Source organism: Myxocyprinus asiaticus, chromosome 9 (genome assembly GCF_019703515.2).
Source record: "Myxocyprinus asiaticus isolate MX2 ecotype Aquarium Trade chromosome 9, UBuf_Myxa_2, whole genome shotgun sequence".
Classification (NCBI taxonomy): Eukaryota; Metazoa; Chordata; class Actinopteri; order Cypriniformes; family Catostomidae; genus Myxocyprinus; species Myxocyprinus asiaticus.
Window position 1 is genome coordinate 3,724,504 of NC_059352.1, and position 24,249 is coordinate 3,748,752.

The 24,249-nt window shown below is 37.1% G+C and overlaps 1 protein-coding gene across 1 annotated transcript in view; it reads left to right on the forward strand.

Annotated features, from left to right (window-relative positions):
* Window positions 1–24,249, forward strand: part of LOC127446028 (solute carrier family 12 member 5-like) — a 139,042-nt gene that overhangs the window by 98,092 nt on the left and 16,701 nt on the right. The window contains exons 7-18 of the mRNA XM_051706636.1: window positions 4,289–4,536; window positions 5,419–5,630; window positions 7,737–7,904; window positions 8,183–8,281; window positions 11,179–11,236; window positions 11,331–11,505; window positions 13,639–13,757; window positions 15,664–15,762; window positions 15,874–15,993; window positions 16,224–16,328; window positions 19,832–20,000; window positions 22,565–22,760. Of these exons, the coding sequence (XP_051562596.1) occupies window positions 4,289–4,536; window positions 5,419–5,630; window positions 7,737–7,904; window positions 8,183–8,281; window positions 11,179–11,236; window positions 11,331–11,505; window positions 13,639–13,757; window positions 15,664–15,762; window positions 15,874–15,993; window positions 16,224–16,328; window positions 19,832–20,000; window positions 22,565–22,760 (1,768 nt within the window). The remainder of the gene's footprint in view (window positions 1–4,288; window positions 4,537–5,418; window positions 5,631–7,736; window positions 7,905–8,182; window positions 8,282–11,178; window positions 11,237–11,330; window positions 11,506–13,638; window positions 13,758–15,663; window positions 15,763–15,873; window positions 15,994–16,223; window positions 16,329–19,831; window positions 20,001–22,564; window positions 22,761–24,249) is intronic.

Here is a 24,249-nt window from a genome sequence, read left to right on the forward strand (position 1 = left end):
TATATATATATATATATATATGCAATCAAAGTGAGATGCTACAAAAGTGTCCGTCTGACGCAGGTGAATATTGACGCGTCCTTAGACAAGCCCTTATAATAAATCTTGGACTGATGGATGAATTCAGTTGCAAAATGGACTTATAATTATGTAATAATTATACAACCCCAATTCCGAAAAAGTTGGGACAGTATGAAAAATGCTAATAAAAACAAAAAGGAGTGATTTGTAAATTATATTCAACCTTTGCTATATTGAAAGCACTACAACTACACATTATATGATATTTTACCTTGTGAATTTCATTATTTTTTGTTTTTTTAATATACAGTAATTTCAAATCAGATGATTGCATCACACTCCAAAAAAGTTGGGACAGGGGCAAATTAAGACTAATAACAATTTGAATAGTTGAAATAACAAGGCAATATGAAACAGGAGATGTTAAACAGGTGAGGCAATCGTGTGATAGTATATAAGGAGCCTCCAAAAACAGCCTAGTCCTTCAAGAGCAAAGATCATTCGAGACTTGACAATTTGCCAACGGATGCTTCAGCAAATAATCCAGCACTTTCAGAACAATGTTCCCCAAAGACAAATTGGAAGGATTTTGGGCATTTTACCCTCTACAGTGCACAATATAGTTAAAAGATTCAAGGAATCTGGTCAAATCTCGGTCATAAAGGGCAAGATGAAAACCACTTCTGAATGCGCATGATCTCTGATCCCTCAGACATCACTGTCTTAAAAAACATCATTCATCTGTAATGGATATCATGAACATGGTATTGGGATAACTTTAGTAAACCTTTTTTATTTAACACCACTCGCCGCTGCATCCACAGATGCAAGTTAAGACTTTACTATGCAAAGGAGAAGCCATACATCAACACTGTCCAGAAGTGCTTCCGACTTCTCTTGTCTCGGTCTCATCTGAGATGGAAAGTAGAACAGTGGAACCGTGTTTTTTGGTCCGATGAGTTCACATTTCAAATAGTTTTTGAAAAACACAGCCGTCGTGTTCTCCGGGCCAAAGAGGAAAAGGACCATCCAAGCTGTTATCAGCGTCAGGTCCAAAAGTCAGTGTCTGTATGGGCCAGGGGTGTGTCAGTGCCCATGGCATGGGTAACTCGCACATCTGTGAGAGCACCATTAATGCTGACAGATATGTACAAATTTTGGAGCAACATATACTGCCATCCAGCACCGTCTTTTCCAGGGACGTCCCGGCATTTTCCAGCAGGAGAACTTCAAACCACATACTGCTCAGATTACAAGTGTATGGCTGTGTAAGCAGAGAGTGCGGGTGCTAGACTGGCCTGCCTGCAGTCCTGACCATCTCCAACTGAGAATGTGTGGTGTATTATTAAGCGCATTAGATGGCAATGAAGACCCCATACAATTGTGCAGCTGAAGACCTGCATAATGGATGAATGGTGGAAAATTTCACTTTATAAACTTAAACTTGTGTCTTCAGTGCACAAATGCTTAATAAGTGTTATTAGAAGAAATGGTGATGTTTCACAGTGGTAAACACTCGACTGTCCCAACTTTTTTGGAGCGTGTTGCAATCATCTGATTTGAAATTACTGTACATAAAAAAAACTATGAAATTCACAAGGTAAAACATCATATAAAGTGTAGTTGCAGTGCTTTCAATTTAGCAAAGGGTGAATATAATTTACAGATCACTCATTTTTGTTTTTATTAGCATTTTTCATACTGACACAACTTTTTCAGAATTGGGGTTGTGTGTGTGTGTATATATATATATGTGTGTGTGTGTGTGTGTGTGTGTGTGTCTGTGTGTGTGTGTGTGTGTGTTTATTATTTGTAATTATTTAAATATAACTATTTATAATTATTTAATAATTATATATTGAATTATTGTTATTTGAGGGGCTTTCTCAGCAAATATTTATATATGCAATACATTTTATTAATAATGAGCAGACCATGTAATTAACTTGATTAAAGATTTTAATCGATTGACAGCCCTAATATATATATAAATCTAAATATATACTGTATATATATTTATATAAATATATAATGTATATAAATAGTATATTGTTATTATATACATTACAGCAATGAAAATGAAATGTTTTGCAATAAGGTTATGCAAATTTGGAGGGGAAAATTTGCTTAATTGTCATAAAAATGTCACAATGCAAATTATTTTCTTTAAGAAAAATAATTAATTTCTTATTTCTTTATTTTGATATTGGGGGTGAAATATGCCCCGGACATGTTCTTGAATGTTACTTTTATCATTATTAGGGAAAAATGTATGAATTGGTTTAATGAACTATAAGCAATATATTGTGCTTGGAGTCGATGATTGTTTTAAAGCATATGGACCCAAAAGTTTATGGTGTTAAATATAATTTAGGTCAGGCCTCTAATAAGGACTAATGGCAGGCCATTTACAGTATTAATTCCACGCTTGACTGGTTCAATTAGCGCTTGTAGAACTGAACTCACGCTCGTCTGTTATACTGCTTGTGTCAAATCTCACTTATTTCTCTTTATTTTCTCCCTCTCTGTCTTTTGGTATTTGTTGTCCATTTTTCGTTGATTTTCTCTCCTCCTTGTATTTGTCTTGTTTTACATTCTGTTTGGTTAAAGTACGTTTCTAAATATATTTTTATTATCTTTGACATTTTTTATGATTGGTGCATTTTGTCATTCATATGTTTAATCCTCTCCAGTCTAGTTTTACGCTTTAAGCTCTGAAGGTGTTTTTAAAGACTTCCTGTTTCAATGGCATACCCAAAATTAAAGGCTTATAATAAAAAATAAATAAATAAATAAATAAACAACAACAAGGAGGGTCAAGTGTTTGGTATCATTGTAAAAACAATCTATACATTTTTTAATAATATAGATTGATACATTCTGAAACTCTCAGCCTAAGAAACTGCTGAAAAATCACTAAATAAATTGAGCCAAAAATTTCCTTTTTTTTCTTCTTTTTCTGATTTGACATTATATATCTCTGAATGTAAATAAGGTGGCACCGAAAATACAGAATTGTGTTGATACGACAAAGCAATCAAAAGTTATAGCATTACAAAAAAACATCTCCATGTGTCCAAAAGCCTCTCCATAATAACTGTACATAAGAACTAATTACACATGCAAACACAACAATGACTAGAGGTTTGCATAGCATGAAGACATGATTTTAGTAATGAGATTTCACAGGATGAGTTTCATTCTGTGCCATTTGAGTCATCATTGAGTCTGTGTCATGTACTTGGCGCCATCTCCTGGTGGTCATATGTAACATTGTGCTTCATGTGGATTATCTAATGATCTATGCATCTGATTATCTTGTGTGTGGACTCGTTTGAAAGATAATCACCTCCTCTAAGTAATGGTATGTAATATTTTACATTCAGTTTATTTTTTGTGAATTATAAGCAAAAAATGTGGCATATAAGCTACACTAACATAACTGTCAAAGACATATACTTAGCTGTTACTTGTTATAGATTTGTCTGTGACTAAAACAAATTGGCTGGTTGTATTCTACTCTGAGAGCTTCCCAACAACATATGACACATGACTATTTGATGAGTTTAATGTTTTTACTGATTGCGATAAATGTACAGTGCCATTTGTTTATTATTATTTTTTTTTTTTTAATAAATTATCAAAGCGGAACATTTCTGATTTGTCTGCAAATTTCAAAGCACTTGTTCAGTTTTGGTCATAATTCCTACATGCATTGGAAAGTAGAGCTTCTAAGCTTTCAAACAATACTTATTTCGTTTTAGTCAAGACTGTAGTCATTAATATTTTTATAATAGTGTTTTTCAGGCTTGGAAAACTCAGGAAAATTGACAAAAATGTAAAAGTCATGGAAAAATGTATTTGAAATTGTGAATTTATAGTTTTTCTCTGCTATAAAAGCTTGATGTTGTCCAATTTGTGAGTGAATCGTTCTTTTGCGTTCAATAAATTGGTGAAACCGATTCACAAATTGGCTTTAATTAATTTGCTGAAAACAAAAATCTGTAACCAGTAATAGAAGTCATAGATATTCATCGGTCAAAGAGGGTGGGAACCAAATATACATATGCTGTTATTTTTCTTTCTTTGTGTGGAACACAAAAAAAAAAAAACTGTGTATATTGACCCCAGCTGTCAAGCTAAAAAAAAAAAAACTCCATAAAAGCACTTAAATTTAATCCCCTTTCTCTTTCCTCTCCTGTTCCTGTCTCTCTCTCTCTCTCTCTCTCTCTCTCTCTCTCTCTCTCTCTCTCTCGCTCTCTCTCAGGTGTATATTGTACCACAAGCGGCCATTTTTAAGATGGAGGGTCTGGAGGGCGCGGAAGCAGAGGCTGCCATGCTCAATAACATGCGTGTTTATGGCACACTTGTGTTGAGCTTCATGGCTATCGTGGTGTTTGTAGGAGTGAAATATGTCAACAAGCTGGCACTCGTCTTCCTCGCCTGTGTCATCTGCTCCATCCTCGCCGTCTACGCCGGAGTCATCAAGACCGCCTTTGAACCTCCCATTTTTCCGTATGTGCCAAACGAGTTTTGTATTTACATATTGCCTATCACGACAAAGACGTAAAGGTGACAGAACTCCACAAATAATCCCAAACACTCCCACCTGCTGCTATTGGTTGGAAAGACAGATTGTCCCACCCCCAAACGCACACCATTGGTTGATGCTCAGACAAACAGGGATGTTGTTTTCAAACCGTTTGGTTGTGTTTGATAAATTACTATAAACAGGGTTCATAAAGAAATATAAGGGAATTGTAAAATTGTGTTTTTCAGGTCTGGAAAAGTCATGGAAATTAATCAAATCTTAAAATGTCCAGGAATTACCTGTAGTCAGTATGATTTTTTTCTAATTACGCTCTGATTTAAAATAATTTATTGGCTAGAAATAGCGGTAACACTTTACAATAAGGTTCTATTCGTTAACATTAGTTAATGCATTAGGTATCATGAACTAACAATTAACATATTTTTTTACAGCATTTATAAATCTTTGTTAATTTTAGGAAATAAAAATACTATTGTTCATTGTTAGTTCATAGTGCATTAACTAATGTTTACAAATACAACTTTTGATTTTAAAAGTGTATTACTATATGATGAAATTAACAAAAATTAAGATTAATAAATGCTTAATAAATATTGTTTATTGTTAGTTCATGTTAACTAATGTTGTTAACTAATGTTAATAAATGGAAACTTATTGTAAAGTGTTGCCGAAGTAGTTTTTTTGAGTACAATCTCTATAAAATAATTAAAAAAATTCAGAGGTCAAAAGGTGTGGGAACCCTGCAAAAATACTGACAGATATTCATGCTAGGTCTTTTCAGGTAAGCCTTAACAAATCTTGCAACAGGGCTTCATTTCAAAGTGTCATGTGGTTTTGATTGACAGAGTGTGTGTGCTGGGGAACCGGACATTGGTGTGGAAGGGTTTTGATTTGTGCGCGAAGGTCATCGAGAGAGAAAACGCCACAGTCACGACCAAACTCTGGCGGCTGTTCTGCGACTCAGAGTTCCTTAATGCCACCTGTGACAGCTACTTCGCCAACAATAATGTCACAGAGATTCAGGGCATTCCGGGAGTCACAAGTGGCATTCTGCGCGGTAAATATGAACTTGTATGCATATTGACATGTTATAATGGTAAACTCCAAGTGTTATAACCACACATGAATGAAGATCTTTCTATTTAGCATTTTATTTGTGGTAAATCAGCTTAGGAATTTGAGTGAAAAGTTGAATTGAAACATTTAAATAAATTTCCCCTTTTGGTACTATAAATATGTATGTCCCTCTACAGATGACGTAATTAAATAAAATCAACTGATTTGTTAATTTAATAAGTTTGTTTGAAATAAATGACCTTTAACCTTTGACCTAGGCAAATGTCATTTAAGACAATTAAAAAATAATAGAATAGAGTATATTCTGATATATTTTTATGTTTTATTTTTCATATCTCAAAGAAATTATGCAAAAAATCTAGAACAGGATTCATTATTTCCACACTGAAATTTCATGAGACTCAAATGGCTGTCAAACACATATTGAGCTTCACATAATCGACAGATAAGCTACACATTTGTACTTTTTCAGGCACTTTTTGAGTCAGTAGCGCACCCAAATGACAATAGACAAATTACACTGTTCATGTGTTAAACTTGCTATAGTTTACTTCCACGTTGTTACTTCGTCAGATAGCAATGTCAAATGTAAATCAAGTCAATAACTAAAACAACAGCAGCACCTTGAGTGTGAAATAACATGTATTATATGTATGTGCACACCATGCATATGCGATACTGATAATTCACAGAAAATCAGCGTTATATAGTAGTCATTTGTATATAGTACTCACTTGTTTTGTAACAAACAAATAAATAAATGTCAGATATGAAATAATCATAAAAATATGATTTATGGAAGCGTTAAAAAAATTACACTATTACATATCTTGGGTCTTTAATGACCCTATACACTTCTGGTGATTTAGCAGCTATAAAAAAATATATTTTTTGCCATTTTGGCTTTTTTTTTTGCTTTTTTTTGACAATATTGATAAGAGAAAGGTTGAGCAATGAGGTCCCGGGTCACTAAAGACTAAAGGGAAAGTTTTCATGATTTTTTTTTTTTTTTTTTAATGTCTGGTTTTAATTTTGTAACTGTCAAAGACTGCCTTAAAACTTGTTATAAATTAAAAAAAATACATTCATGTTATATGTTTGTTTTTAGTTTTTAAATTCAGTCAAACTTTATGAATTCAGACACTGGCAGATCTTTGAGAAATGTGCCATGGTGTTTGTATTGATGAAGGCCCAGTAAGGGATTACATTTACATTTATGCATTTGGCAGACGCTTTTATCCAAAGCGATTTACAGTGAGCGCACTAATTACAGGGACAATCCCCCTGGAGCAATCTGGAGTTAAGTGCCTTGCTCAAGGACACAATGGTGGTGGCTGTGGGGATCAAACCAGCAACCTTCTGCTTACCAGTTCAGTGCTTTAGCCCAATATGCTAAATTTTACCAGGCCTTCATCATTTATTATTTTTTGGATAATTTTCAAATGACCTTTTTTTTATTATTATTATTATTATTCAAAATTTTCAGAATTATAATATTAAACTATGTAAATTCTTGATGAAAAGTTTATTGTTTAAAACAGAAAATAATTTGTCAATTTTTCAAAAATTACAAATGTCCCACAGTTGTGATGTCATTTCCACCACACCAAACAATTTTGCCCCTAATAAAGTTTTTTTTTTTTAAGTTAGTGTACTTGTTAACCAAGTGGACAAACGTGTCAGTGAAGAGCATACTTGAGATGAAATATGAGACAAAACAAAGAAAAATCAAGGGAAATATCACTTGTGAGCAACATTTTTATTGCCCGTCATTTTCAATCAAGCTGTAATTTTGACAAAAGTGTGAAAATATTATTTAATTCTGTGTATTTAGGACACATAAAATGTTAGCTATGAAATTAGCTTTAGGAGTCAAGACAAAAGAGATTATTTTTAATGAAATATTATAAACATTTATATCATGACTCACAGGTCTTAATATAACGTTAACAATTATTTCTTTCTTTTCTTTAAGTTTGTTTTGCAGTTGCATGGAGCTGGCAGAGGAAATTATAAACCTTTAGCTGTGACCTTCATTTTGTCTCATATTCTGTCTCTCTCTCTCTGTTCTTTAACACTCTTTTAGAGAATCTCTTTGGGAATTATATGGAGAAGGGTTCTTTCATTGAGAAGGTCGGGATTTCTGCGGTTGTTGAACCGGATTCCATCCCAACCAACACTAACCGCTATGTGCTTGCTGACATTACCTCTTTCTTTACCATGCTGGTGGGGATTTACTTCCCCTCCGTGACAGGTTAGTCATCAAAAGTAAGAATGTTCTATAATGTAGAAAGTATTAGAAAATACAAGCCTCACTGGGAATGTATGAACAAGTGTCATTTATTTTTTTTTAAAGATAGCACAAGCACTTTTCAAGCAAAATATTTCACAAAAAGAAGATTGTTAATGATGAAACAAGAGTTATATTGTTCTTAATAAAGCGTTCAAACATGGAACCTTTCAGTTACCAGCCCAAATGTTTAACCACTACGCCATAGCACCATTTTAATACCTCTGTGTTCTTTTGAACAGGTATCATGGCTGGATCGAACCGTTCTGGTGACCTGCGTGATGCACAGAAGTCCATTCCTGTCGGCACCATCTTGGCCATCACCACCACCTCCATCATCTGTATCCTCTCATACAGTGCATCCAGAAAGTATTCACAGCGCTTCACTTTTTTCACATTTTGTTATGTTACAGCCTTATTCCAAAATGGATTAAATTCATTATTTTCCTCAATTCTACAAACAATATCCCATAATGACAACGTGAAAGAAGTTTGAAATCTTTGCAAATTTATTAAAAAGAAAAAAAAAATATCACATGTACATAAGTATTCACAGCCTTTGCTCAATACTTTGTTGAAGCACCTTTGGCACCAATTACAGCCTCAAGTCTTTTTGAGTATAATGCTACAAGCTTGGCACACCTATTTTTGGGCAGTTTCTCCCATTCTTCTTTGCAGGACCTCTCAAGCTCCATCAGGTTGGATGGGGAGCGTCGGTGCACAGCCATTTTCAGATCTCTCCAGAGATGTTCAATCGGGTTCAAGTCTGGGCTCTGGCTGGGCCACTCAAGGACATTCACAGAGTTGTCCCGGAGCCACTCCTTTGTTATCTTGGCTGTGTGCTTAGGGTCGTTGTCCTGTTGGAAAATTAACCTTCGCCCCAGTCTGAGGTCCAGAGCGCTCTGGAGCAGGTTTTCATCAAGGATGTCTCTGTACATTGCTGCATTCATCTTTCCCTCGATCCTGACTAGTCTCCCAGTTCCTGCCGCTGAAAAACATCCCCAGAGCATGATGCTGCCACCACCATGCTTCACTGTAGGGATGGTATTGGCCAGATGATGAGTGGTGCCTGGTTTCCTCCAGACATGATGCTTGCCATTCAGGCCAAAGAGACCAGAGAATTTTGTTTCTCATGGTCTGAGAGTCCTTCAGGTGCCTTTTGGCAAACTCCAGGCGGGCTGTCATGTGCCTTTTACTGAGGAGTGGCTTCCGTCTGGCCACTCTACCATACAGGCCTGATTGGTGGATTGCTGCAGAGGTGGTTGTTCTTCTGGAAGGTTCTCCTCTCACCACAGAGAAATGCTGGAGCTCTGTCAGAGTGACCATCGGGTTCTTGGTCACCTCCCTGACTAAGGCCCTTCTCCCCTGATCGCTCAGTTTGGCCAGGCGGCCAGCTCTAGGAAGAGTCCTGGTGGTTCCAAACTTCTTCCATTTACGGATGATGGAGGCCACTGTGCTCATTGGGACCTTCAATGCTGCAGAAATGTTTCTGTACCCTTCCCCAGATCTGTGCCTCGATACAATCCTGTCTCGGAGGTCTACAGACAATTCCTTGGACCTCATGGCTTGGTTTGTGCTCTGACATGCACTGTTAACTGTGGGACCTTATATAGACAGGTGTGTGCCTTTCCAAATCATGTCCAATCAACTGAATTTACCACAGGTGGACTCCAATCAAGTTGTAGAAACATCTCAAGGATGATCAGTGGAAACAGGATGCACCTGAGCTCAATTTTGAGTGTCATGGCAAAGGCTGTGAATACTTATGTACATGTGATTTTTTTCATTTTTTATTTTTAATAAATTTGCAAAGATTTCAAACAAACTTCTTTCACGTTGTCATTATGGGGTATTGTTTGTAGAATTTTGAGGAAAATAATGAATTTAATCCATTTTGGAATAAGGCTGTAGCATAACAAAATGTGGAAAAAGTGAAGCACTGTGAATACTTTCCAGACACACTGTATATAAACACACACACACACAGAGTGCCACCAGCTGGACACAGTCTGTTATAACACCCTTCTGCAAAACAGCATATACATTAGTGTCGTCCTCCAAATCACAAACAAATCATTCATTCAAACTGATTCTTTTTAGAAATTGATAAATCAGAGTTCACATTTACTAGCCAAATAAGTTACATTACAAGGAATGTGATTGGGAGTTTTGTTTAAAAAACAAAATAAACATGCCATTATCGAGTACTTACACATAATTATAATTACACACAATATACAGTATTTGCACACAAAGTCCAGAGTGCACAAAAAACAATACAATATACAATGAAATACAATATACAGTATATACACAATACAAGGTGAGTAATGTAGATAAAAGGAGAATTTTTGACGGAAAATCTGGAAAAATGCCACCGAAGGATGTCAAGGAATATTCTGGGGTCAATACAAGTTAAGCAACATTTTTGGCAACATTTTTGGCATAATGTTGATGACCACATAAAATAGTTTCGACCCATTTCTATTTAAAAAAAAAACAAAAAAAAAAGGCACTTACAATGGAAGTCTTTGGGGCCAGACCATAAACCCTAAAATACACATAATTTCAAAAGTATAGCCACAAGATTTAAACTTTATACATGTTAACATGATTTTAATGAGATAAAATCCCTAACTAACCTTACCTAAAGTAAAGTTATGTTCAATATTACAACTTTGTTTTAATGACAACGAAACCCTGTAATCCTGATACTGGATATAACGTTACACATAAAAGGGTAGTGAGTAATTTTATCACACTGAAATTATGTTGGCATATATAATGTCTGCAATATGTGGCTATACTTTTGAAACTATGTGTACTTTAGCGTTTATGCACTGGCCCCATTGACTTCCATTGTAACTGCTTTTTTTTATAAACGAGGGAGGAGTTGAAATTATTTTATGCCACAAATTTTGTTAACTGAGCTTAACTTACAGTATATTGAACCTGGAATATTCCTTTAAAGAAACAAATACCTGAGTGGTGATTCAAAAGAATCAGTAAATCCATTTTTGAACCAGTTCATTGGAAATAACTGTTTGAACAAACGTATTCACTAAAACGAATCATCGCCATTCTAGGTAAGCCCTGTCATTCACTCCTTGGAGTAACTAAAAACACATTTCAAGGGCTAAAACTAGTAAATAATGTTTGTCATGTACTCTAAGCTGTATTAATTTATAATACACATTTAGCTCTGTTGAGGTTAATTTTCTTTAACTGAAGTATTCAGATATGTCCAGTGTGCTGCTGTTTGGTTCCTGCATTGAGGGAACTGTATTGAGGGATAAGTACGTTACTCAAAATCTCTGCTTTCGAACGTAACGTGTAAACGTATCTTTTCTGTGATTGGCTGAATGAGAGGTTCATTCTGTGTGTTTTCAGGTTTGGAGAGGCTGTAAGAGGTAATCTGGTGATTGGTACATTGGCGTGGCCGTCGCCGTGGGTCATCGTCATCGGTTCGTTCTTCTCCACCTGTGGGGCGGGGCTTCAGAGCTTGACGGGCGCACCTCGTCTCCTACAGGCTATAGCACGAGACGGCATTGTGCCATTCCTCAGGGTAGGTGTACACACATATACACACTCGCATACAGTACTGTATATAATGTATTTCCACACATAATACTAGTGCTTAGTCTCAGAGAGCCACTTTTAACTATCGTCATAAAGTCTGGTCCATATTGATTTGATGCCACAAAAGCCTTGCATACTTTGGCAAATTCAGGCGTGCACTGTAGCACTCCAGTATTCTGCCGGAGTGTTAAACATCTGTGTGCTCTTTGACTCCCAGAAGTCGTGTAGCAGCCAATCAGATTGTAATAGAGTGCAACAGTTGGGTTTCGGAAGTAAAAATCCCATTCATTTTCTCCACAGGTGAATTGCTTTTTAATGATAACTTTAAAGAAAGTCCTACCTTGAGCTCCAGGATTGTTAACCGATGGTATATGCTTCTGTTGAAGTCATCTGTCAATGTTATTTCAACTTAATTTAAAAACAAATCATGTTTAATAGCATAATTCCTGGTGACGAACTATACTACCCAAGATTCTGAAGGAAAACATTCCACCAATCAGAGAATCGCAGTTAAACAAAGTGCGGCAAAAGAGCTTTGCAGCGACCGCCTGCTCTCATGACGGACTGTGAATGACACAATCGAGTCGCTCTCCCTACACTCTCAAACCACTTATATTTTTGTACAGTGCATTCACAGCGCTTCACTTTTTCCACATTTTGTTATGTTACAGCCTTATTCCAAAATGGATTAAATTCATTATTTTCCTCAAAATTCTACAAACAATACCCCATAATGACAACATGAAAGAAGTTTGTTTGAAATCTTTTCAAATTTATTAAAAATTTAAAATGAAAAAGAATCACATGTACATAAGTATTCACAGCCTTTGCTCAATACTTTGTTGAAGCACCTTTGGCACCAATTACAGCCTCAAGTCTTTTTGAGTATGATGCTACAAGCTTGGCACACCTATTTTTGGGCAGTTTCTCCCATTCTTCTTTGCAGGACCTCTCAAGCTCCATCAGGTTGGATGGGGAGCGTCGGTGCACAGCCATTTTTAGATCTCTCCAGAGATGTTCAATCGGGTTCAAGTCTGGGCTCTGGCTGGGCCACTCAAGGACATTCACAGAGTTGTCCCGTAGCCACTCCTTTATTATCTTGGCTGTGTGCTTAGGGTCATTGTCCTGTTGGAAGATGAACCTTCGCCCCAGTCTGAGGTCCAAAGTGCTCTGGAGCAGGTTTTCATCAAGGATGTCTCTGTGCATTGCTGCATTCATCTTTCCCTCGATCCTGACTAGTGTCCTAGTTCCTGCCGCTGAAAAACATCCCCACAGCATGATGCTGCCACCACCATGCTTCACTGTAGGGATGGTATTGGCCAGGTGATGAGCGGTGCCTGTTTTCCTCCAGACATGACGCTGGCCATTCAGGCCAAAGAGTTCAATCTTTGTTTCTCATGGTCTGAGAGTCCTTCAGGTGCCTTTTGGCAAACTCCAGGCGGGCTGTCATGTGCCTTAGGAGTGGCTTCCGTCTGGCCACTCTACCATACAGGCCTGATTGGTGGAGTGCTGCAGAGATGGTTGTTCTTCTGGAAGGTTCTCCTCTCTCCACAGAGAAATGCTGGAGCTCTGTCAGAGTGACCATCGGTTTCTTGGTCACCTCTTTGACTAAGGCCCTTCTCCCCCGATCGCTCAGTTTGGCCAGGTGGCCAGCTCTAGGAAGAGTCCTGGTGGTTCCAAACTTCTTCCATTTTTTTCCCATCGTTTATAATTCGATTACATCATTTCCAATGCTTCATTCTCTCATTTAAGATGTTAAGTACACAGTCTTGTACATTTGCCTTTTTGTCCGATTTTCAAATACTTCTTTTTTTTTTTTTTTTTTTTTTGCTTCAAATCAAAGTTTGTGATGTTTTGATTCACCTCAGAGCTGGTTGGTTTTGTTCATGGCTTACAGCCCTTTGATGAAGTACTTTATGAAATGAATTAAAAAAATGAATGGGAAAAATACTTCTGGAACCAAGACGACACTGTTGCACTCTATTGATGATTTCAGCCAATTAATGGCATTTTTGTGTGCAATATGCATCATATGACCACTGAGCAAACTGTGGGCAGGGCGTGCTGTCTGGTCTTGTGTATAACTGTGTATAACTGTGCATGTGTGTCTGTGTTACAGGTGTTTGGCCATGGAAAAGAAAATGGGGAGCCCACCTGGGCGCTGCTCCTGACCGCGTGCATCTGCGAGAGTGGAATTCTCATTGCGTCGCTGGATTCAGTCGCTCCGATTCTCTCTATGTAAGAGCTGTTGCACATATAAACATACAATTAACCAGGACAAACATGCATAGCTCTGCAAAAAAGTATCATTTTTTTGGTTTTCCTGTAAAAATATCTAAACATCCTTAAAACAAGACATTAAAGACCCTATAAATAACATTTACATTTAAATTTAGTCATTTAGCAGATGCTTTTATCTAAGTTGACTTACAAATGAGGAACGTAACAAGCAATTCATCATACAAAAGCCAACAATATCTGCCGTATCTCGCTGCCAAGTTCCAATAGTAGTAGATATATCAAAAAATAACATTTAGTAGATATATGTATTTAACAATATTTCTTTCCCTGGAATTGGACCAGGAATATTGATATATTGATGCTATTGTCCCCTCACTATATTACCTCCCAAACTTCCTATTTCAATAGAAAATACTTTTGAATTTTTAATTTTTTTTTTGGTTGTTGTTGTTGCACTCAATGTTATTATAGTTTCGAATTATTTATTTTATTTCTAGTTTTAGTTGTTCTCGCACTGTGATTTGTTGGTTTTAGTTTAGTTTTAGTTCTTCAGTTTTTTTTATGATAGTTTTAGTTTACTTTTAATTGTTTTCTACTATATTTCATATTTATTTTAGTATTTTTAAGGGCCATCAAGTTAACACATTAACTGAGACTATTTAAATATGTTTAATGTGTTAATTGTTTAACAAAGTTAATGCATTTAACTATTTTCACATTATATTTGTTTCATTCTGTTCTTTGTAATTTAGCGGCATTTTCATGTTTAATGTAACATTAATGATGTTTCAGTTCATAATATACTGCATATTAAAAACGAATGCTTATTGGTCATGGCTATTTTTATTTGATTTTAGTTGTTTTTGGAGCCATGCAATTTTATTTTATTTGATATTTTTACAAATACTTTTTTTTTTTTTAGTTAATTAAAATGTTTATTATCTGTGTTTTTACTTGTTTTAAGCTCAATTACATTTGATAGTTCAACTAAACTTAAAACTATCAGAACTAAAAAATGTAATAATTTAGGGGGCCTGGGTAGCTCAGTGAGTATTAACACTGACTACCACCCCTGGAGTCACGAGTTCAAATCCAGGGTGTGCTGAGTGACTCCAGCCAGGTCTCCTAAGCAACCAAATTGGCCCGGTTGCTAGGAAGGGTAGAGTCACATGGGGCAACCTCCTCGTGGTCGCTATTAGTGGTTCTCGCTCTCAACGGGGCGCGTGGTAAGTTGTGTGTGGATCACGGAGAGTAGCATGAGCCTCCACATGCTGTGAGTCTCCGCGGTGTCATGCACAACGAGTCACGTGATAAGATGCGCGGATTGACGGTCTTAGAAGCAACTGAGACTCGTCCTCTGCCACCCAGATTGAGATGAGTAACCGCGCCACCACGAGGACCTACTAAGTAGTGGGAATTGGGCATTTCAAATTGGGAGAAAAGGGGATAAAAAAAAAAAAAGAAAGAATTTTTTATTTTTATATTGTATTTCATAGTATAATATTAAAAGTCTGTGTCTGGGACAAGACTAAAATAATAAAATCTAGACATAAAAGGCATTTGTGAACTTCATATAGCAAAAAATAAAAGTTTGTTTTAATAAAAATCAACCCCTGGGACTGGCTACTAAATTGTATTTTGCAATATTTTTATTCAAAACATATATTTTTCCCTTTGACAAAAGATTTATTGTTTTTCTGGCATCTTTGTGACAAACTACACAGGTCAGGTTATAAATAAAAATAAATGTAACTATTTTTGTACTAAGAATATGAGTTTTCGCAGTGCCCAGACACACAACATACTGCGATATACTTCATGATGTCATTTGTGACACAGTCCGAGGCATCCATATCTGTTTATTATCATACTTACGGGTGTCTTCCTGTCTGTATCCCTGCAGGTTTTTTCTCATGTGCTACATGTTTGTGAATTTGGCCTGTGCTGTTCAAACTCTACTGAGAACGCCCAACTGGAGACCCCGATTCAAGTTCTACCACTGGTGAGTTTAAAAATCAGCACATCCAGCGGATCACTGCGGTTTTACTCGACAATGTCTTAAGTGTTTGAACGTTTTTATTTCTGCTAATATATGCTCTTTCTCCTCTGGTAGGACTTTATCATTCCTGGGCATGAGTCTGTGTCTCTCACTTATGTTCATCTGCTCTTGGTATTACGCCATCGTTGCCATGGTGATCGCCAGCTGCATTTACAAGTATATCGAGTTTCGAGGGTAAGTGCTGGCATGGTAAATTGAATTAGAATTGGGTTTTCACCATTTGATCTGTCAGGAGTTTAGATCCCTCATAATCCGACCGCCCAACAGCAGCTGAAATCTGCTCTAGTATTTGATTGATTTAACACCTTTCCTTTTTAAACACTTTTAAAATTAAGCCGTACACTGGCCCGAGTATGTTTCCGGAAATTAAAGAGGACAGTGTGTGTGTGTGTGTGTGCTGACAGGGCGGAAAAGGAATGGGGTGATGGAATAAGGGGGTTGTCACTCAGTGCCGCACGATTCGCCCTTATGCGGTTAGAAGAAGGACCACCACACACCAAGAACTGGAGGTGAGTGTAAATGCTTATTTAAATGCCCCACTTTTGCCATGCCAGCAAATGGTAAGTGAATTTAGAGAATTTAGCAACCATATATGGGTGTTTCTTCAACTTTGGGCTCTTTTTGCACTGTGGACTTTTTTCAACTCTTGTGCCACCTTCGGGACATTTTTGTCTCTTTCATTTTTGTTTTTTTAATTATTTTGTCTGTGTTAATGCCAACGGCATAAATTTGGCCAAACAATGTGTATTTTTGGTGGAATTTTGATATTTCAACCTCAGTTCCTATAATACATCTATAATACACTGTGTACACAAAATAGTTACACTCAGGACCTTCAGGACAAAAATGTCCCCATTGAAACCCATTAAAACTGCAATATTTGATCCCAGTGCCATTAAAGCATAAAATCATGAATTCTATGATATTATGCTTTCATTCCGGAGCCCTGGCTTCAAAATTTTAATTTTTAATATTTTCCACCAGATGGCACCATTTTTCTCATGGAGCAAATACATGCTTTTTTTCTATTTTCTGTGTGCTGTATTATCACTGCAGGCCAATTGAATAAATGATGCAGCTAAAATTGTGTGGGTGTGTGGGTGTGTGTGTGTGTGTGTGTAATAAACAACAGTGGCATTATGTAAACAAACTGGCATTTAAAGGATTAAAAATCCTGAAAATGAATGAATATTTGGTAGTTATGATCAGGACTGATGTTGTTTAAAAAAAATGAACTCATTGAAAGTGGAAAATAATATTAATATATAATATTATGGCAGTTTTTTGACGTGGACATTTTTGTCCTCTATGTCTAAGGACCTCTGAGTAACTTTTTGTATTGACACACAAGGGTTAATGTCTACTAGCAATGTCCAACAGTGTCTGTATATGCATCACAGGAGATTTGTATCTTTTCTTAAAAAAAATAAAAAATAATCCAACAGAGTGTCATTTCCAGCCAGTGTTGGGTGTAATCCAATTACAATTACAAATTAATTAGTTACTGTAATATAATTACTTTTTAGTCAAAAATTAGTGTAACGTATTACATTTTAAATTCTTGTAATCAGATTACAGTTACGGACTTTCAATAAAGTTCGTTACTTTATAAGTACATTACAGGGTTATGCTTATTTCTAATATATTATTTATGTAGAAGAATGTAAAAGTTTTAGAAAGTAACTTAAAATTAATTAGTAATGTGATTACTTTTCAAGGAAATTATTAGTAAAGTTGTGAGGAGGCAGGCGAGGAGTAAGGATCTAAATGCAGCTTTTATGGAAATCAAAGATAAACAAAGTACTCAGAATAAAATGAAACAAAACATGGGGAACCAGGCACAGAACGTGACAACACATGTGTAGACTGACAAAGAAACCAGGGGAAACCAGGGCTTAAATACAAATGGGTAAACAAGGAAACGAGGAACACCTGGGGAAAACAATCAGGGGAAAACCAATCATGAAAAAAAACTACAAAGGACTACAAAATTAACAGGAAACAGGAATGGGGAACTAAATAAGAATTTCAAAATAAAAGTCTAAGCAAAAACACAGGGAATACGTGACAGAGCCCCCTTTTAAGGAGCGGATTCCAGACGCTCCAAAAACAAAACAAAAAACCAAGTTGTCCATGTGGTGTGGGGGAAAACAGGTAGTTCAGGGGGGCACAAGGGACAAGGGGAGCAGAGGAATAAGGCAAAGTCAGGGAGGCTTGGAACCAAGGCGGAGCTGGAGGGATGGAGAGCCAGGGCGACGCTGCAGGCTTGGAGGACCAAGTAGACCAGAGCAGATCAGGCGGACGGCCAGGAGACCAGAGCAGTAAAATTGATGTCCACATATGTGGACAGTGAGACTATGTTGTGACATTTTAAATAATACAGGCTTTAAAATGTCAGACTTTTTTTTCATCAAATTGTTAATTATGTTTCCAGGAGTGTTGATTATTCATGTTTTTGAGATGTTACAGACATTACATCAGAAATTATCATAATTAATTCTGATTCAAAGTAATGACCAGCATCATCCAATCACTGTCAACCATGTTAAAATAAAATGATACATTATAAATTCTGAATCTATGTACTGATTATCATTGTCACATGTCTGTCAAACATGTTGAGTGATCCAAACATCATCTGCAGCCTGAAACTGAACTTTTGATCAGATTTTAGGAGTGAATGCACTTAACTGCATAGAGCGCTATAGGATGCTCCCTATTTAGTGAGTGACTTAACCTCCAGTGTGCTGTCTGTCTGCGCTGGTCTCAGAACAGTTCGAAATACACCTTATTTTCATCCTAACTCCATATAAAGCCTCTGAAAGCAACATTTTTCCAGTTTTTGGATGTATCCATTATTTCTCAATGTGATAATGCACAGTAAATATAGGATATTTTTACTGAAACGGAGCATACAGTACACGAATGTGGTCATTGTGTTTAACAGTGTGCCATTTTAAAATCGCTCAAATTTTCGGATTAATCTAGGGACTCTAATCTTTTGACTCAAACAGGTTTCAGTGTAAAAACTTAATTAGGTTTCTTACCAGATGTAGTTTTGTTGCCGTTTCAACTAAACACAAACTCCCCTCCAATCACTGCCCTGTTGTTTGGTCACATGACACTGTACGTTAAAAGTTTAAGCTGGACAATGTAAGCTGCCGGGGTCCTGATCAATTTATTTTGCAATAATAACCAACTGACTGTATATTATTGCTTGCATTGCTTGATCCAATAAAATCCAGATGGATAAAATCAAGCCTCGCAATAAATTTTTTCCCACTGAATATTCCTTTTCTTTGTGAATGTCTCAATATGGAAGTCAAATGCGTTGTGAATGCAGTTTCATGATATCTTTAATGCTCCGAGTTCAATACAAGTTAAGCTAAATTGTCAGCATTTGTGGCATAATGTTGATTACCACAAAAATGTATTTCGACTCGTCCCTCCTTTAAAAAAAGCAAAAATCGAGGTTACAGTGAGACACTTATAATAGAAGTGAATGGGGCCAATTTTTGGAGGGTTTAAAGGCAGAAATGTGAAGCTTATAATTTTATAAAAGCACTTACATTCATTCTGCTGTTAAAACCTGTGCATTATTTGAGCTGTAAAGTTGTTTAAATTGTCATTTTTACAGTCATTTTAGGGTTTTAGGGTTTGTTGACATTACATCGTCATGGTAACAAAGTTGTAAAATTGGCTATAATTTTACACAGAAAAGGTTTATAAGTGATTTTATCACACTAAAATCATGTTTATACACATCCTTTGTTTTGTGGTTATACTTTTGAAAAAGTGAGTATTTTAACATTTAAAAATTGGCCCCATTCACTTCCATTTCAAGTCTCTCGCTGTAACCCAGATTTGAGCTTTTTTTTAAAGAAAACGAGGGACGAGACAAAATTTATTTTTGTGGTAATCAACATTATGCCACAAATGCTTTCGATTTAGCTTAACTTGTACTGATCCCAGAACATTCCTTTAAAGTCTGTCTCTTCTTTCCTCTCTGTAGGCCTCAGATATTAGTGCTGGTCAGTATGGACGCTGAAATGAACGTGGAGCAACCTCGTCTACTGTCTCTGACCAGTCAGCTGAAGGCTGGGAAGGGCTTGACAATTGTGGGAACAGCACTGGAGGGAACTTACCTGGAAAACCACCCTCAGGGGCAACAAGCCGAACAGGTAACAGCATTTTGGAGATCATAGGCACAAAATTTCGGGCTCCCTTTGACAGGAAGATTAATTAACTGAACTGCAATTCAGAGAAGTTCAACACAGTCACACAACAGAGGAACTTTATTAGTCTAACACAAAGTTTGAGACAAACCCAATTTTTTATATATATATATATGAACGCAGCTTCACGATTGCTGTAGGAAAACGGATAGCCACAGTCTGCCGGCTGATTAAAATTGTGGAGGACGAGAGTTTAAGGGATTTAATGCCCATTGCAATGAATATGCAACCTATGTGGGGACTAGTTCTTTCAATTAGTCAAACTCCCACTTAGACTTAAATGTTTAATGTTAAATCAAATCACTTTTATAGTCACACAACCATATACACAAGTGCAATAATGTGTGAAATTCTTGGGTGCAGTTCCGAGCAACAAAGCAGTCGTGACAGTGATGAGACATATACCAATTTACAATAAACATCAGATTACACAACACAATGTACAGTATACAATACACACAATATAGAATACACATACACACAATATAGAATACACATTATACAATAAAAATAGTATATATAGTATATATAAAATGTACAGTAGGTTGTATTGAACTGTATTGACATTCAGGCTGTCGGTTGATAGTAAGTTGCCAGTGTGTTGTTAAGAGAGAATATAATTTATGACAGTCCAGTGTGAGATAATATGATTAATAAAGTGCAGTGTTGATGTATATTGATCGTGAGAGATCAAGAGTTCAAAAGTCTGATAGCTTGGGGGAAGAAGCTGTCATGGAGTCGGCTGGTGCGGGTCCTGATGCTGCGATGCCTGATGGTAGCAGTGAGAACAGCCCATGGCTCGGGTGGCTGGAGTCTCTGATGATTCTCCAAGCTTTTTTCACACACCGCCTGGTATATATTTCCTGGAGGGAGGGAAGCTCACCTCCGATGAAGTGTCTGGCAGTTCGAACCACCCTTTGAAGGGCTTTGCGGTTGTGGGCGGTGCTATTGCCGTACCAGGCGGAGATGCAGCCAGTCAGGATGCTCTCTACAGTGCTGGTGTAGAACTGTGTGAGGATGTGGCAGTTCTTTCCAAACTTCCTCAGCCGTCTCAGGAAGAAAAGGCGCTGATGAGCCTTCTTCACAACGGCTTCAGTGTGGACAGACCATGTGAGTTCCTCAGTGATGTGGACACCGAGGAACTTGAAGCTGCTGACTCTCTCCACCGGTGCTCCATTGATGGTGATAGGACTGTGTTCTCTGTCTTTTCTTCTGAAGTCCACCACAAGCTCCTTTGTCTTACTGACGTTGAGGGAGAGGTTGTGCTCCTGACACCAGTGTGTCAGAGTGTGTACCTCCTCTCTGTAGGCTGTTTCATCACTGTCAGTGATCAGACCTACCATCGTCATATCATCAGCAAACTTAATGATGGCATTGGAGCTATGTGTTGCCACACAGTCATGTGTGTACAGGGAATACAGGAGTGGGCTGAGAACACAGCCCTGTGGGACTCCAGTGTTGAGGGTCAGTGATGAGGAGATGTTGCTGCCTATTTTAACCACCTGGCGTCTGCTTGACAGGAAGTCCAGGATCCAGCTGCACAGCAAGTTGTTTAAGCCCAGAGCCCAGATTTTCACATAAATTGAATACTGTTACTTGAATTGGTGATATGTTAGTGCATTTCTATCTTTATATTGTGGAAGGCTTTGTTTAGAAAATGTTAATAAAACAAGTTTTCCTTCCTAAGAAGTAAATAAATGCCTTTTGACAGGAAAAGAATATATAAAGAGTAAAATTTTATCACTTTCAATATCTGCAATTAACTATGCAAAATGCCTGGGTAGCACAGCGAGTATTGATGCTGACTTCCACACTGGAGTCACGAGTTCGAATCCAGGGCGTGCTGAGTGACTCCTAAGCAACCAAATTGGCCCGGTTGCTAGGGAGGGTAGAGTCACATGGGGTAACCTCCTCATGGTCACAATTAGTGGTTCTCGCTCTCAATGGGGCGCGTGGTAAATTGTGCGTGGATCGCGGAGAGTAGCATGAGCCTCCACATGCTGTGAGTCTCCGTGGTGTCATGCACAACGAGCCACGTGTTAAGATGTGCAGATTGACTGTCTCAGAAGCAACTGAGACTTGTCCTCCACCACCCAGATTGAGATGAGTAACTGCGCCACCATGAGGACCTACTAAGTAGTGGGAATTGGGCATTCCAAATTGGGAGAAAAGGACAGCACTGACAGCACTACAGTTTAGTAATAGTAGTAATATGAATTTTTTCAACATTGTTCCACTTTAATTGGACTTCCCTTAAATTCACTTTCAAATTGCCCGTCTGCGGAATTACTCTCAAATTGAATTCAAATCCAGAAACTGAATTGGAATTCCAGGCATTCTTATTTAATTTCTGGTTCACCGTGGAAAATGTGTCTAGTTTGGCAGCTTACTTGGTTTTGAAACACATTCATTGTTTATCACACTGCACTGAATCAAATTTTTTGGGGTATGTTGACATTTCCCACCTCGCTTACCTCCTATTTTTGTCTTCTGTTTTTCTTTTCTCGCAGTCACTGAGGAAGCTCATGGAGAAAGAGAAGGTTAAAGGTTTCTCTCAGGTGGTTATTTCCTCCAACATGAGGGACGCCACCTCACATCTGGTGCAGGCCGGAGGGTTGGGAGGTCTTCAACACAACACTGTACTGGCCAGCTGGCCACGCAACTGGAAACAGGCGGAGGACCACCAGAGCTGGAGAAACTTCATTGGTGAGGGAAAGAAGCACAATTACTTCCTGTAGGTGTGAAAAGTCTCAAATGAGATCTCTTTAATATCTCAATAGTTTCTCCTAGGCAGCAATGATGCTATGGTTATGAGATTATGAGATAATGGAGAGCAAATTTTCAGATGTTTCTCCTGAGAAGAAGACCCTAGTAATCTCACATGTGTCTCCTCTAGACTGCAAAAATGTCTGTTGGAAAATAAAAAATAAAACAATACATTTAGTTAGATTTATGCATAAAGTCAATGGAAAATACTCTTGTAAATAGAACATGACAAAATATACTTTTGAATATTTTACATGTTGCTAATGTCTTATTCAAATTTATTTAAAGGAATATTCCAGGTTCAATTCAAGTTAAGCTCAATTGACATAATGTTGATTACCACAAAAAATAATTAGACTTGTCCCTCCTTTTCTTAAAAAAAAAAAGCATAAATCTGGGTTACAGTGAGGCACTTACAATGGTAGGCAATGGGGCCCATCAGTGAACGTTAAAATACTTACTGTTTCAAAAGTATATCCACAAGACATAAACAATATGAGTGTTAACATGATTTTAGTGTGATAAAATCGCTTACTAACCTATTCTGTGTGAAGTTAAATCCAATTTTACAACTTAACGTAATGCTGTAAACCCTAAAACTACCATAAAACATTGATTCAACCAACCTAGTCTCTTGGAATTGACTTTAAGTAAATTTTTGCAAAACAGACCTTTACGTGTCGCGTTCTACATTTCACCGCAGTTTCCTGGTGAAATGAACACTAGAGGCGCTTCAACAACTGTGTGTTTTATTCACTTTCACACAAATCACGACTACAACTCAATGACTTAATAAACACTTATTTTTTGCTCTATTACTCACATACTGCTATGTTATCGAAACACTTTTACACTAATGCATCATTTGTAAAAATATCAATTTTAATCCTTGTATTACAGACCCACCTACATTTACACACTTATACCAATGTGATTTGCTTCCGTGGTAGCTCACCTAATAGAGTGTTGGACTTTGGACTCGGCAGACCACCAGTTGGAGCCAAAATAAAGAAAATTTACTTTTGAGCTCCCATTTGCTTGTAGGACACTATTAGTCAGGTTAAGTTAAAGTTTTTGGTAAGGGAGGTATGTTTTACTCATTAAAACCTTCATTTAAAATTCACCTTAAAAATCTCGTCTGATTACGACACCATTTCACTCACTTTTGGTGCCTCCTGCTGGACATTTCACTGGGATACTTCAGCAAATCGTGTAAAAAAAGTACGCAATTTTGTTTCGCAAAAATGTTTCTACAGTCACGTAATTTAAATGAGTTTAGGATGATTTAAACAACTTTAGAACTCAGATAATACACAAGAATAATTGTAAGTGCTTTTATAAAATTTCTGCCTTTAAACCCTCCAGAAATTGGCCCCATTCACTTCCATTGTAAGTGTCTCACTGAAACCTAGATTTTTTTTCTTTTTTC